Source organism: Aplysia californica, unplaced genomic scaffold (genome assembly GCF_000002075.1).
Source record: "Aplysia californica isolate F4 #8 unplaced genomic scaffold, AplCal3.0 scaffold00831, whole genome shotgun sequence".
Lineage (NCBI taxonomy): Eukaryota > Metazoa > Mollusca > Gastropoda > Aplysiida > Aplysiidae > Aplysia > Aplysia californica.
The window spans coordinates 132108-146368 of NW_004798101.1; the positions used below are offsets into that span (position 1 = coordinate 132108).

General features: G+C 37.2%; 1 protein-coding gene across 2 annotated transcripts in view; it reads left to right on the forward strand.

The window, feature by feature from the left end:
• LOC101846994 (myotubularin-related protein 2) overlaps positions 1-14261 on the forward strand; it is a 29199-nt gene that overhangs the window by 9033 nt on the left and 5905 nt on the right. For both annotated transcript variants that reach the window (XM_035972758.1, XM_005109921.3), the window contains exons 7-17: positions 815-901; positions 1877-1951; positions 2368-2442; positions 3365-3553; positions 4083-4174; positions 5476-5569; positions 7312-7410; positions 8055-8162; positions 8660-8752; positions 9073-9186; positions 9960-10139. In XM_035972758.1, coding sequence (XP_035828651.1) covers positions 815-901; positions 1877-1951; positions 2368-2442; positions 3365-3553; positions 4083-4174; positions 5476-5569; positions 7312-7410; positions 8055-8162; positions 8660-8752; positions 9073-9186; positions 9960-10139 — 1206 coding nt within the window. The remainder of the gene's footprint in view (positions 1-814; positions 902-1876; positions 1952-2367; positions 2443-3364; positions 3554-4082; positions 4175-5475; positions 5570-7311; positions 7411-8054; positions 8163-8659; positions 8753-9072; positions 9187-9959; positions 10140-14261) is intronic.

Here is a 14261-nt window from a genome sequence, read left to right on the forward strand (position 1 = left end):
CACTGTGTGTTCAGTAACCTCACTGCAGTTGGTACGAATGAATTTCTATATCTGTCTGTTCTTGCTTTTTTGGAAATGTATCGTTTACTGCGATGATTATTTATTTGTGATAGAGTACAGGTGGTGGGGGGTAAGAAGTGCTAGTCTGAAGAGTGTCAAAGTGACGGGAATAACATAACAATCTCAGATTGTTCAAGAAAATGGAGAACATCAAGAGATCACTGCCACAAGCTGTAGTAATTTATATAACCTCTTTGAAGTCGCCCAATTTATGCAGCACTTTATAAGCGCAATACTTTATTTACTTATGGAGTGATTTTAAAAGTTTAAAAAGCATAATGCGAAGAATAATAATAATAAATAGCATTTGTATAGCGCATACCCCTGCTCAACAGCAAGCTCTATGCGCTTTACACACAGTATTATTTCCCCAGCAACCATAGAACACCCAGAAACATTCTCAGCTTCCCAGGAAGCATACAGTGCAAGCAGCTGATTAAGCGCTCAGACACAAGCAGACATGATCGTTTGCTGTCTACATGGGAATCGATTAAATATATCAGAGCTGAAAACTCATTTCGAAAAACAAAAACGTGACAAAAAATAGTTTGCGTGAAAATATATATAAAACAGACTGCTTTTTCTTGGACAGTAAGCAAGAAAAGGGTTAGGGTGAAATTATTTTCGTTGTGGGATTGCTAGAATAACAATGAAGGGTAAATTTGTAATAGTGGGGTGGAATTTATAATCGGCAGTACTCTCTTTTTGGTTTTTTGTGTCACAGTGAAATAACAGCAAATTTTTTTTTCACCAGCAATTTTTTGCCTTTGAGTTCAAGGTTCGATATGGTCCAGAAGATGGCTGGAAGACATTTGATCCTATAAAAGAATATAAAAGGATGGTAAGTGACTGTTGTGTTTTGCTCAGAGTATTTTATATTGTGTTTTACCCATGAGGTGAATTTCGAATAACAGGAAAGGAAGCAGATGGAAAACTCTCCTGCACAATTTGCAGAGTTCAAAATGAAAATCTGATGCTCTCCTAGATTGTAGAGACAGTGAGTCTTTTTACCTCTATCCAATGAGTGATAGTGATGTATATTATTTAAGTGGTTGATAAAACTGCAAATAGTTAACTGTCAAAAGGACAAAATGTTTGTTTTCTTTATCTCAGTTTGTGGTAGGAAAACATTTCTTGCAAAGGAAAGTATGCCTTGCTTATGATATGAGAGAGTGTTGTTCCTGGTCGAGATATTAACTTAAATATACGAAATGAAGAATTCCTAAAATTATACAGCTTTTGTAAACACTCATTCATATATGTGAGGCATCATGGTGAAATCAGGCACTAGTAAAAAAAAAAATAATAAGGTCTAAAAAACCAGCATTTTTTCTGTTGGTGAGGCAATTTTTATACAATTGTTGTATTTAGGCTCAACATTTTCTATGTCCATTTAAAAACAAATTTCTGTGTTAATTTTACTGAAAAATGTTGATTAAAGGCACAAAAAATGTAAATTTTCAGTTTCCAAGGACGCTCAAACTATGGAAGCCATCAAACTTTGGCTGCAATTTTCTCGCTACTTTTACCTCAGAAAGCACCTTCAATCGTAAATATTTCGACCTCTATTCAAGATAGATGGGTATTTTTCTCCATGTAAATATAGACAAATGAAAAAGCTTTAAGATATAAATCACTCCACATGCCCAAAAATTGACAAGTGCCTGATTCCACCACCTCATCATGAAACATAATATGTATTCCATCTTCTGTTTCCACAGTTATTTCTTAGGTTTTTACCTTATGATGTCCAGAATGAATTGCTATCTATTTTCTCAGAGCAGAGTTTTATTGTTTACTGTTCATGACTTCACAGGGTGTACCAAATGAAAGTTGGAGAATCAGTCGAGCCAATGAAGATTATCAACTGTGCGACAGCTATCCTGCCGTGGTATTTCATTACTTTTTTCTCCTATCCATGCTTTAGTTACATATTGATGTGGGAAAGGGGCGACATATATGCAGAAAAAGTTTCTCGCAAATTGTTTTTCGAAGTGAGCTTTTAGCTTTTATATATTTAATTGATTCCCATGTAATTTGTTGAACGTGGGTGTTTTTTTAATTTGTCAAAAAAGTTCATTTTCATTGCTACTCTAATGTTTAGGAAAATCTGTATTTTTCTCAGTTACAATAAAGTTGGTTTTGTAAGTGTACTGTTCTAAGATTTATAATTAAGTTGAAGTCAGGTTGTATTGTCAACTTTTTTGTTGATTTTTTTGTTGTTTTTTTACATTAACTAATATCTTTTTGCTGACGATTTGAATTTTTGTTACATTAAAAACTAGCTCATTTTAAATGTCTTTCTAGCTTGCAGTCCCAAAAAAGTCGTCGGATTCAGACTTATTAAAAGTGGCAGAATTTAGAAGCCGACAGAGAATACCGGTGAGTACCTTGTCGTTAGTAAGCTGTAGTTTAGGCCAATGGCACTGAATGACAAGATTGCCATCTGTGGTATAATGGTCTGGCTTTTTGTTTTGCACCCAGAGAATGTCAGTTGGTTTCCAAAATGCTGTAAATATTGTGTCTCTCTCCTTGTGTTTAGATGTGCTTTGGTGTGGTTTGCTCCTTCTTTCCCCTCAAACATCTATCGTCCTGATCTCTCCTCCTTCTTTTTTGTGTTTGTTACTCTCTTGTAACACCTCTAATCTTCGGCACTTATATGACTGCATTGTGTTGCAAGTGCCGTAAAACTTACTAAAGAAAAGATTTAATTTTAAAAGAAAATCACTCATTGTTCATGCATTTGAAGACTGCATTGCTCCATCAATATTTTTCTGTGAAGTGTTCTGAAACTTTGAAAAAATTGAATAGGTAAACAGACTCTCCTTTTTTAGAAACTGGACTAGATTTGTTATAACTGTTCAATCAAACAGCTCAAATAGTTACAACTCTGGCTCTAAGCAACTTAGTATCAAGGAGATTTGCTAAATTTATTGCTGTTACTGGTAGTTCCACAGTTGTAAGTCTCTGGAGAGTTTTTTAAATGTTTTCATTTTGTCCTCCATTTCTCTGTCATTCTCGTTATCTTAATTTTTTTGTTTATGCCCTTGCAATTATATATGTGCTTGTTTATGCACCAGTATCTGCAAAATCGGGAAAAAAGGGGAGGGAGTGTGGATGAAAGTCTCTGATAGACAGTGTCGGAAAGTAAATTCATATTATTTCTTATATTTTGCCGTATTTATGAGTATGTAAGCAGGTTAAATATATATATATATATTTTGTAAGAATTCTCTCTCTCTATGAAAATGTAACATGTTGATGTGATTCGGTGTTATTGATGCTATTGTTATGTCCTCCTCAGGTGCTGTCGTGGATCCATCCAGAGAGTCAGGCCACCATCACTCGCTCCTCTCAACCCATGGTTGGCGTGACAGGCCGGACAAACCGGGAGGACGAGCAGTACATCACCAATATCATGGACACCAACGCTCAGTCCCACAAGCTGTTCATCATGGATGCTCGTCCCTCTGTCAATGCCGTAGCCAATAAGGTAGACGAGAACTTTTTTTCTGGAACTTTCGGTAAAAGTAAAGTAAACACACACACACAGACACACGCACAGGCACACACACACACCCTGACACACTCTCACACAAACACACACACATACATGCACGCTTTATGTCTATGTGTATATGGATAATCACTGCTAACGTCTCCTGTTCCTAAAAGACATAGCACCAAACCCACGTGACCCCAGATGTACTTGGTAGCTTAAGTCGGTTCCAAATTGTTTATTTCTAAGGTACTGCAATGCAGTTTTCAGCTATAGAAGAAAAGTATATTGATTAATCAAAATCATGGTCTTTCATTGCTATGTGTTGCAACGGCAGTTTTAGAGACCTCTGAAATAGTTCTAGTATGAGTATGTCATAGCTTGTTATTTGTAAATTATTTTATGTCATCAATTGCAAAATCAACTGCACAAATTCCTTTGAGAAAAAGCTTGAATCTGTAATAAGCATTTTGTTGCTGGTTCTATGACTTCTCCAGTTGACTCCCCATTGATGTATCCCCAGGCTCGTGGCGGAGGCTATGAGAGTGAAGAGGCCTACAGGAATGCGGAGCTCATCTTCTTGGACATACACAACATTCATGTCATGAGGGAAAGGTGGACTTAAACTCTTTTGTTTTGCTTCTTTTTTTTTCTACAGTGTCAATAATAATAATAGATAGCTTTTGTAAAGGGCAAATTTCCACTCAACAGCAAGGTCCATGCGCTTATCATGGTATCAGCAGACCTGATAGCATTCTAAAGCAATCTCAACTTCCTGGGAAGCATACTGCGCAAGCTGCCATTTATAGGCTCTAAATCAGTAACATACTGACAAGATCTTTTGCTGTTTATGGTCGGGTACCCACCTGGATGAAATAGGGAAAATCTGTGTAAAGTGCCTTTCCCGAGGACACAACGTCAGGCCTGCAGCTTAAACTCAAGAACCCGCAACCTCATGATTATGAGTGTGATAGCGTATCCACTAAACTACTGACACCATCAAGTACGATGTACTAGCTTTTTTTAACTGAATTATCTCATTAATTCTATTTAAGTTACACTTACTTCTGTATCCATTTTGTGTGCGTTTTTATATTGATTGGACTGGGGCCTGGTTTATTCTCACTATTTATAGAGCCTTTTCCATTGCGGAGGCACTTTTTTTTCAGTGTCTGAGCATCACTCAACATGACTGACGTAACTTGTATATGTGTAGCATAAATCTGTTCTTTACTTACAATTTTTCCTTGTGCACACTTTCAGTTCACTTTTGCCGTGGAGATAAAGATTATGCTGCCTATTGATGGGGAGTGGGGTGGACAGACACAGTATTGTCTGACATTAAATAATGACCTTTGTATAAATGCACATCAGAGCAAGGATTTTTTTTTTCACTTTGATTGTTAACACACTGTGAACTGAAATTTGTTGGGAGTTTCCCTGCTTGTTTTTAGTCCAAAGGTTGTGTGAGGAAAAGCGTTGCATTCATCCCATTGTTTTTCAGTGTGTGTTGTTGTGCTTTTAACCCCATTACCTTCACCATGCTGTTAAACCCATTAGCTGGTGCAAGCATATTCAATAATGTACTAGTACTGAGACTGTGAGGTTAAAATATCTTGAAAGGAGTACAAGGGTGAGGTTCCTAACTCGTCAAATATCATTATGCCAATTTGCCCCAAACTAACAAAATTACCCCCCAGTCATGTACCTTGAACACACAAAATGAAAGTTTAACAAAAAATAGGCTGTGTGTCAGTAGTACGTCTATTTGTATTTTGCTGCATGTTCCCCAAAATGGACAAAAAGTTAACTCATTGGCTCCCTGTTTGTGACTATCTTTGATTTGATTTTGACGTTGCTTTGTATAAAGGTGAGCATTTTATGAAAGTTATGTTTCGTATCTTTTCTCTTCACAGCTTGAGAAAGTTGAAGGAAGTGTGTTTCCCCACCATAGATGATGCTCACTGGCTTTCCAATATTGAATCAACCCACTGGCTGGAGCACATCAAAGTAACTTTCCTTTCCTACTAACCCTTCCAATTATGTAATGTTAATCGTACCCTTTTTCGTGTGTTGTTTTTTTTTCAAGTAACTGAGGTCCTTGGATGAAAGTAAGCAGCACTGTGAAAATGTTATTTATAACTGAATTTGTAGAAACAGAAATCGCACTCATTTTCTAGATATTTATATGGGTTGAAAAGTTTTTAGTTTTTATTACTTTATTACCAATTCTCATCCCGTCAGTTGTTATGTTTAAAGCATTGAAAAGTATGACGATTTGGTGAACAGAACAAAAAAATCAATTCCACATTTAATAGGTCAATCTACATGAAACATGTTACAAAAACCAAGCACCAAAATTTTCATAGCAATATACTTTGTACAAAATCATTTCAAATCTGATAACAAGGGAGAAAAAACTTGTTAGTAAGGAACAATTGAGACAAAATATAAAAAGGTCAGTGTTGGCACACACACAAAAACTGAATAACTTCTTTACATACTGTCTGATTTACATAAATCTTAATATGTAAATGTTCATGTTCATACTTTTGTGGTTACAAAATCAATTAAAATGTCAAACTGGTTGATTTTTTACCCTGTATACTGTAGGCCTACTGGTCTGCTTTAATTACACATCAAATTGTTCATTTCTATGAACCCTTTACATTTGTGCATGTGCAAACAATTTGCATGTCAAGACATCGGAGGGATTTCTCAAATACTAAACTATTTTAACAAATGAAAGTAATGGAATTTTACATTGAGAATGTGAGTTTGGGGCCAAGTTATTTTATCAAGTATTTCCATCTGATGGCTCGGATGTTGTATACCTCTTAGCCCCTGTTATCCATGGTAGGCAGTGTCGAAGCAGCCCACCTCTTAAGTGTTGTAGATTGTATCGATGGGGGCTTAAAACATTTAAGGTCTGACATCGATAAATGGGACAACAGCAAAAGTTATTTTTAAGATTCACTGTAAATAAACCAGCTTCTGAAATGTAATAGTTAAGACTCATCAGTTTTGCCCACAGAAGAATTTTTTTATTCCCGTAGGGGGAAGTTACTTTATTTAGAAATCGGTCTGGCTGCTGAGATGTTGTACTCTGTTCAGTTTGTGCAGACTCTGGCAAGCTGTATCAGAGCAGCCAGCCTCCAAGATTATCTACCTTCCGTCAATAGTGACTTAAAACATGTACAATGATTATTTTACTTCTAAAGGTTGAGAAAATAAGTCATTGCTATTTTTATTATGCACACAAAGCTAAGGAAGATAATGTTGATGTTTCCAATATTGCATCAGCGAAAAAAGAAACAACAGAGATAGTATGATCTGCAGAACTCGAGTGTACTTCTTCATCCAGTAACCCAGAACCTTTTCCTGATGTCTTGGAAAGACACGGTACGTCCTAGCATAAAATTCTTGCTTTGCATTAGTATGCTTGTATATTGTTCCAAAGACTGACTTTGGATCTTATAAGTAAGAAGACAATAGCGGCTTGACTGAGTAAGAACAGTCTAAAAGAGACTTGTTATCAGACATTTTTTGTGGGGGTGTTTTCTTACAAAGTGACCTTTCCATTGCTCTGTTTAATCACTGCAGCTCATAGGCTATTTCTTTTTGCAGAATGGAAATATCCTCTTTTACATTTCCTTCTAGGTCACATCTTTTGATGCGTACATCTTGAGCCGCTGATGCCACCCAAATTGTCAATGTTTCATAGAGTCACTTCTTTGTTTTTTGTAATACAGATTATACTGGCTGGTGCTGTGCGCATTGCAGACAAGGTGGAGAGCAACAAAACCTCTGTGCTGGTGCACTGCAGTGATGGCTGGGATCGTACAGCACAGGTAAGCAGAAAGGGTCAAAGAAAGATTTCACTTTGTGTGTGTCAACTGGACATGGACATGCTGATGGCTTAGTTAATAATATTATTATGATAGACTGCAGTACTAGGTACCTTAGGTAACAATTTTTAATGGGATTTTACAGAACAACATTGATCATAGGCATAAAAAATGTTAATTTTCAGTTTCCAAGGATTCTCAAGCTTTGGAAGTCACAAAAGTGTTACAGCCATTTTCTCGCTAATTTTACTTCTGACACTAGGCAACCCCCGCCTCCTCCAAACGCAGAAATCTCGACTTTTTTTCAAGATAGATGGGTATTTTGTTCACTAAAAGCAAAACAAATAAACAAGCTTAAGATGATACCAATAACTACATACGCCCAAAAATTGACCCTGATGAACTTAGTGGATGAAAAGCGTTAATCGCTTGGGTATGACCTGAACAGATTGTAAGTTGTGGATAGGTTGAAATGATGGCCATTTTCAAAAGGTATAATCTATTTTAAGCTCCACCCGTCTGCTCGGAAATTTGTACCTGGCAATTGGTTTCCCCTCTTCTATATGTACATTCAGGGAGTAAGGTTGCCTCTTTCTTTATGCATTTGTTTTTGCCATGTGAACTTGACCGTCTCTTTTTTTCTTCAGCTCACATCACTGTCAATGGTGATGTTGGATCCATACTACCGCACCATCAAGGGATTTGAAGTGTTGATAGAACAAGAGTGGTGTGCTTTTGGGCACAAGTTTAAAACGGTAAGTGCCTGCTTTTTTAAAGATTTTTATTTTTCATTACAGAGTACTTTCTTTTCAGTTTACAGCCATCTCTTCCAGTGGATTGTGCCACATATGCACTTCTATTTGAAACAGTTATTGAAACACTTCACCTTTGTCTTGCTTTTAGTTCCCCCTAGTTGAGATTGGTTTATGCCACTTGCCAGCATTGTAGCAGCTGTTTTCATTATCTGCTTTTCTAGTCCTGTATGTTTTCTTACTTAGCTCAAAGACCCATAGCCCCATAATTTGGTACTATCACCCATTTGTGATATTGGTTGTGTGCCTGGTTGTACTGCCCTTTCCATTTTACCTTTCCATATCATTTTCATCAGTGTTGTTATTTTGTTTTGCACAACCTCTATATTGTTCATTATTGCACACTCATATGACCTTATGCAGTTGCAAGCGCTGTAAAACTGAGACAAAAATAATCATATACATATTGTACGTCAAGGGATTTTTTTGTCCTCTTGCAGAGAGTTGGTCATGGAGAAGACAAGCACTCTGATGCTGACAGGTCTCCAGTCTTCCTGCAATTCATTGACTGTGTATGGCAAATGACCCAGCAGGTAGGCTTTGAAGTTTTTCCAAGTGAGACTGAACATTTTTTCTGCTGTCTCAACCACTGTTAAACTGTTGTTTGTAATATAGGATAGAATATGAAAGTGCTTCTTCTTTGAAAATATGTTTTGCATTAAATTTGTCTCTTACACTAAGTATATTGAGGTCTAGAAAATGAGCATAGTATAATTTCTGTATTCTTTAGAATTTTTGTGTACAACCCTAAAACTCTGGCAAAGTTTATCCGCATCATATCCAGCACTGACATTTTTTTTTTTTAAATGATTCCTCTCCTTATTTTTTTTGTTTTGTCTGCTATCTTCCCCAGTTTCCCAATGCATTTGAATTCAATGAGCATTTTCTGATCACTATACTGGATCACTTGTACAGCTGTTTGTTTGGGACATTTCTCTTCAACTGTGAGAGAGAGAGAAGGAAAGAGGTAAGTTACATTGCTCCTGAGCCCTGAACTAAGTTTGAAGTACTCATAGTATTTGTTTCAATGTTTGTGATGAGTTGTGTGTGTGTGTGGGGGGGGGGGGGGGGGGGGTTGAAGATTAGCATCATTATTGTTTCTGTCCACTGTCACTTTTTATAGTATATATTCAATCATATTTCTTTTACCACCAGATTCTTTTTCCCAATTCCTAAGGTGTGCTGTTGGTGTCAAGCTGAGCTATTGTGGGAATGACCATATTTCAAATACCCTATGGGTCTTCTTGAATTTGGAGAGTTTTCAAGGCTCTATACGTACTTTGCTCAGTTGTATTGATGAAGATGGAAGTTACATTCAGTGACCCCATCTCTTCATGGGGACTAATGAAAGGTGCATTGAACCCATATCATTCTGATGTCAAACAAAGGGGCTCCAAATTAATCGTTGTGGGTGGTTAGCAGGTGCTCTGGTGTGATTTGCTCCTTCTTTCCTATTAAACATCTTTCGTCCTGAACTCTCCTCATTTTTATGTTTGTTACTTTCTTGTAAGACCTCTAATCTTCGGCGCTTATATGACATTGTTGTGTTGCAAGTGCCGTAAAACTCTTCCTAAAACTAAACTAAAAGTTAATCGCTAGATATATGTAAGTCTTATTTTTCAAAATGTGTTTATTGTGAGGTTTTTGGCCAAGGTCCCAGACTACAGTATCTCTGGCTGTAATTGTGCTTCATAAATTATTTTGACTCTTGCTACTTTTATCAAACGTTCCTCCTTTCAGCGTGTCCAAGAGGAGACAGTTTCGCTGTGGTCTTTCGTTAACTGCCAACTGGAGGAATTCACCAACCCACTGTACGCAGCCCATGTGCACCAACACGTATTGTACCCAGTGGCCAGTGTGCGGCGCATACAGGTCTGGACTGGCTACTACTGTCGCTGGAATCCCAGGATGAGACCACAGGTAAACAAAATTGGAAGTCTCCAAATATGTGTTGAAGTACTGTTGAGATCACTTACCTCTTTCCAGAAATTCATCGAAATTCATCCTACAGTAGGTGGTCCAAACTGGCTGGGCAGGCAGGTGAAGTCATCATGTTTTTGTGTTAACTTTGGTGTTGGTGGTTTTTTTCATTGTAGCATTGTTGTCCTATTTCTGCATGGACTGCTATGCCCAATACATCGAAATAAAGATCCATCTTTTCTATTTTTTCCTAAAATATATCAGGGTTTGGGTTTTTTTGTATTTAAAAGGTTTATGAAGTTGTAAGTTTGTTATAACCATTCATTGAAAAAGGTATGTTTCTTGAGGTTTTGTGAGTACGAAAATAATCTATGTCATACACTGAAGCCTTGCTCTTTCCAGATAAGGGGCATATGAATTTGAAATTATAACAAAAAGAAAGTCAAAAAAATGAGTTTCAGATTGATTATTGTTTGTTGTGTGTTCAATCCAAATTTCGCTAGAAAAATTAAATTTGAAAATTTGAAAGTCTGAAAAAAATCGTTTAAAAAATCTTGGGCCAGGGGCAAATGTGTACGAACACAGAGCTAAACATGTGCCTTATTTAGATATACTTCTGGACAGTTAATTCTGAAAAGCATGAGCTTTTGACAAAACCTGACTACCCATCTGATTTTTACCTCTGCGCACGTCGGTCATTGCTACCAACAGGACTTCCAGAGAGTGGACAGCGCAGCTGAGAGGGATTTTCACATCAATGCTGTTTGCGAGAACACATCATTTTGAATGAAAAGCAAACTTTGAAGCTCTAAATATAGATATATGTGAGGCATGGTGAAATCAGGAAATAGTCAAAATAATGAAATCGAAGAAACTGGCATTTTTCTGTCCTTTCGGAAATTTTTATAGAATTTTTGTTTTTTGACTCAACATTTTTAAGGTACTTTTAAATACACATTTTTTGTTTTTGATTTCACTGAAAAATGTTGATTTAAAACACTCAAATGTAAATTTGCAGTTTTTTGGCAGCCATTTTCTCGCTAATTTTACCTCTGAAACCGGGCGCCCCCACCTTCTTCAATCGCAAATATCTCGACTTCTATTCATGATAGAGGAGTATTTTTTCCCCGGAAAGCAAGACAAATGAAGAAGCTTTAAAATGATACCAATAACTCCACATGTCCCAAAGTTGACGAGCACCTGATTCCGGCTTGTCGTGACACATTCACAGTTATTCTCTTTCTTGAGACTTGAAAAAATTGAGCATATTTAATTTTTAATCTTCATTGGAAGTGACTCTTTTCCACCGATATGATCTATTATACAGCCAACGAACTGGCCGCCATAGGTGCACACTCTGTGATTTCTTGATAATATCTTTACCACACCGGTCTCTGCGTGCTGGGTTAGATCTAGCCCTTATCGCCGATTTGCTCCCTTCCCGCGCATCCCACTTTCCTGCTTTTGTTTTGTAGATTTCAAGCAACGTGTAGACGTTCAGCTCTTTTAAAGCCCTACCAGTCTGTCCTCAGGTCCATTTGGATAGTAGACATTGCCTGCGCAATTTAGAATAACCCAACCAAAATAGCAAAAGATGAAGGGGTATACAGTAATCACAAGCAATATTTAAAGCAGGTCACGGGTCTGCAAAACACAATATTTGGGTCGAAAATGTGATTTTTAACTGTGTCCATTTTTGGGTACCTAAATATCTAAAGAATCGATATCGCTTGGTGTTTCATTCTAAAAAAAGACAAGAATTCACCGTAGAGGCATTTGCCGGAGTGCACCCTATTCAAAAGTTGGCGCGTTTTCCTCAAATTAGCCCATAATTGGAACGTGAAAAGAACCATGTTTTTCCGTGTCACCCTAACATGTTTAGTATGATTGTGCTCCCAAGCTTTTCTTCTTTCAAGACAAAACGATCAAGACCATCAACATTTATGTATTTCTGACAGTTGAGCACATATACACAAGATGCAGGGCTCCCCTTTTTGTAAATTTTGGGTTATCTTGAACAAAACGAAACTCCGTTGCTAAAAATAATATTATATGACGTCAACACTCAGTTGTGAATGCCGTGTGGTATATTATTATGGTCTCCAACAGTACTTTACGATCACCATTACTTCTTCTTTCGATTAGAGAGTCGTTTGAACTACTGCCACGGATGAAACGGTCTAATTCGCTTTTGTATTTAACAACACATAACCCTGTTTATGATCCCTCTTTTTTTTGTAGATTACAGAGAAGGTAAATCTAGGCAAAATTTCCCTTTTTGTGTGTATTGTACGATCTAAGAAGTCGTTTTTACTCTCATAGTCATATTTCATTTCACATTTGTTTTCAATGTTTGTCCTTACAATTATCACGGTGCGTGTCATTATTTTATAAGTAATGAGGGAGAAATAGAGGAGAGGGGAGGGAGAGAGAGAGAGGGGGGAGGGGAGAGAAAGAGAGAGAAAGAAAGAAGAGGAGAGACAGAGACAGAAGAGAGAGAGAGAGAAAGAAGAGAGAGGGGTGAGGGTGGGTGGAGAGGTATGAGAATGATGAGTTGCAATAATGTATTTGCGTGTGTCTTATGCTGGACCAGTAAAGTATAGTTTTTCTTATATATTATAGTGCCAGGGACGCTTTGCGGAGTTGTCCAATATCTAAAATTTGTTTAGTGGTCCTCGAAAAACTTCTTGCTAGCTACTCATACACCAGTAGTTCACTAGTTGTAGTAGGCCTATTGAAAAATGTAGTCCTGGTGAGGCTTGCATTACAAAGTGTATGGCATTGTTACGTTCATTCATGAACATAATCAGAAGACCATTAGCAGGCTCATTCATATGAAAATCCCATACAGAACAAGCATTTCTTTCAAAAGAATAGAGATTGCTTCAGCACTAACTACAGTAATAATGTATCATTGGAAAAGACAACGTACCGATGCACAGTCAACCTCGCATCCATCGACTTCGGACTCTCAGAAAAGAGAAGGAATCCTAGGTCTCTTTTTCTCATTCATTTTAACAAATCATCCCATACGCATCAAACAGGTATTCAAGCGACCTATGACCTAACATAGCAGTTTGTCCTGCAAGCCGGTCAAAGTGACATGACATGTGCATACTGTAGATCATTTTTGCAATAGCATGTACAGTATGAGTATGACCTATCAGAAAAACGGTGTCACTTTTGGGTACTCAATAAGAGGCCTTCGTATACATACAAATATTCGAGGGTGCATTCCAGATGCTTTCAATGTCCGGTTCTGTTGCATGGTTGAGTGACATGGGGTACGGATGAGTAAAAGAAAACACGCGGAATGACGGATCTGGGCTCTTTAGGAAAAGTGACTATGTCTTTCAATGTAAACTATATAGCTTACACTACAAGCAGACCTGGTTCAGGGGTTTTTTTTCATCATTCTGATCTCAGTAGAGTATTATATTATGTTCTCACTGTGCTAGTGAGCTAAACCTAACGAAACATTGCTCTATAGAAACAGCGGGTGCTTTAGAGAAGGAGAGTTAGAACAGAGACATGGGAGGATTGTACTTGACTCCGCCCCCTCTCCACCACTACCTTTTCTCTCTCTCTTTTGCCTCCCCCCCCCCTCTCTCGCTCTATCTCTCTGTCTATCTGTCTGTCTGTCTCTCTCTCTCTCTCTCTCTCTCTCTCTCTCTCTCTCTCTCTCACTTACGATACACTTGTCCGGCGCATTTGGGGGTGAGATCAGGGTACTTATCGATTTTATCACCGACCTATACAGTCATTCAGTTAGTCATGCAACAAGTTGTGTCATCACACTCTGTACTGTAGTCGTCGGCATTGTGCGCCTTTAGATTGGTTTTAGTGTTTAATTTTTGTAAGAGTTTTACAGCACTTGCTACTCAAAAATGTCATGTAAGTGCCGAAGATTAGAGATGTTACTGATATGAGTGGAGCCATTACATTTATGGGCAAAAGACGATTTTAACAGATTTACTATATTTATCATTCTTATTTTCGTTATAGTTATTATTATTATTATTTTGTATTATTATTATTATTATTATTATTATTATTATTATTATTATTATTATTATTATTATTATTATTATTATTATTATTATTATTATTATTATTATTTTG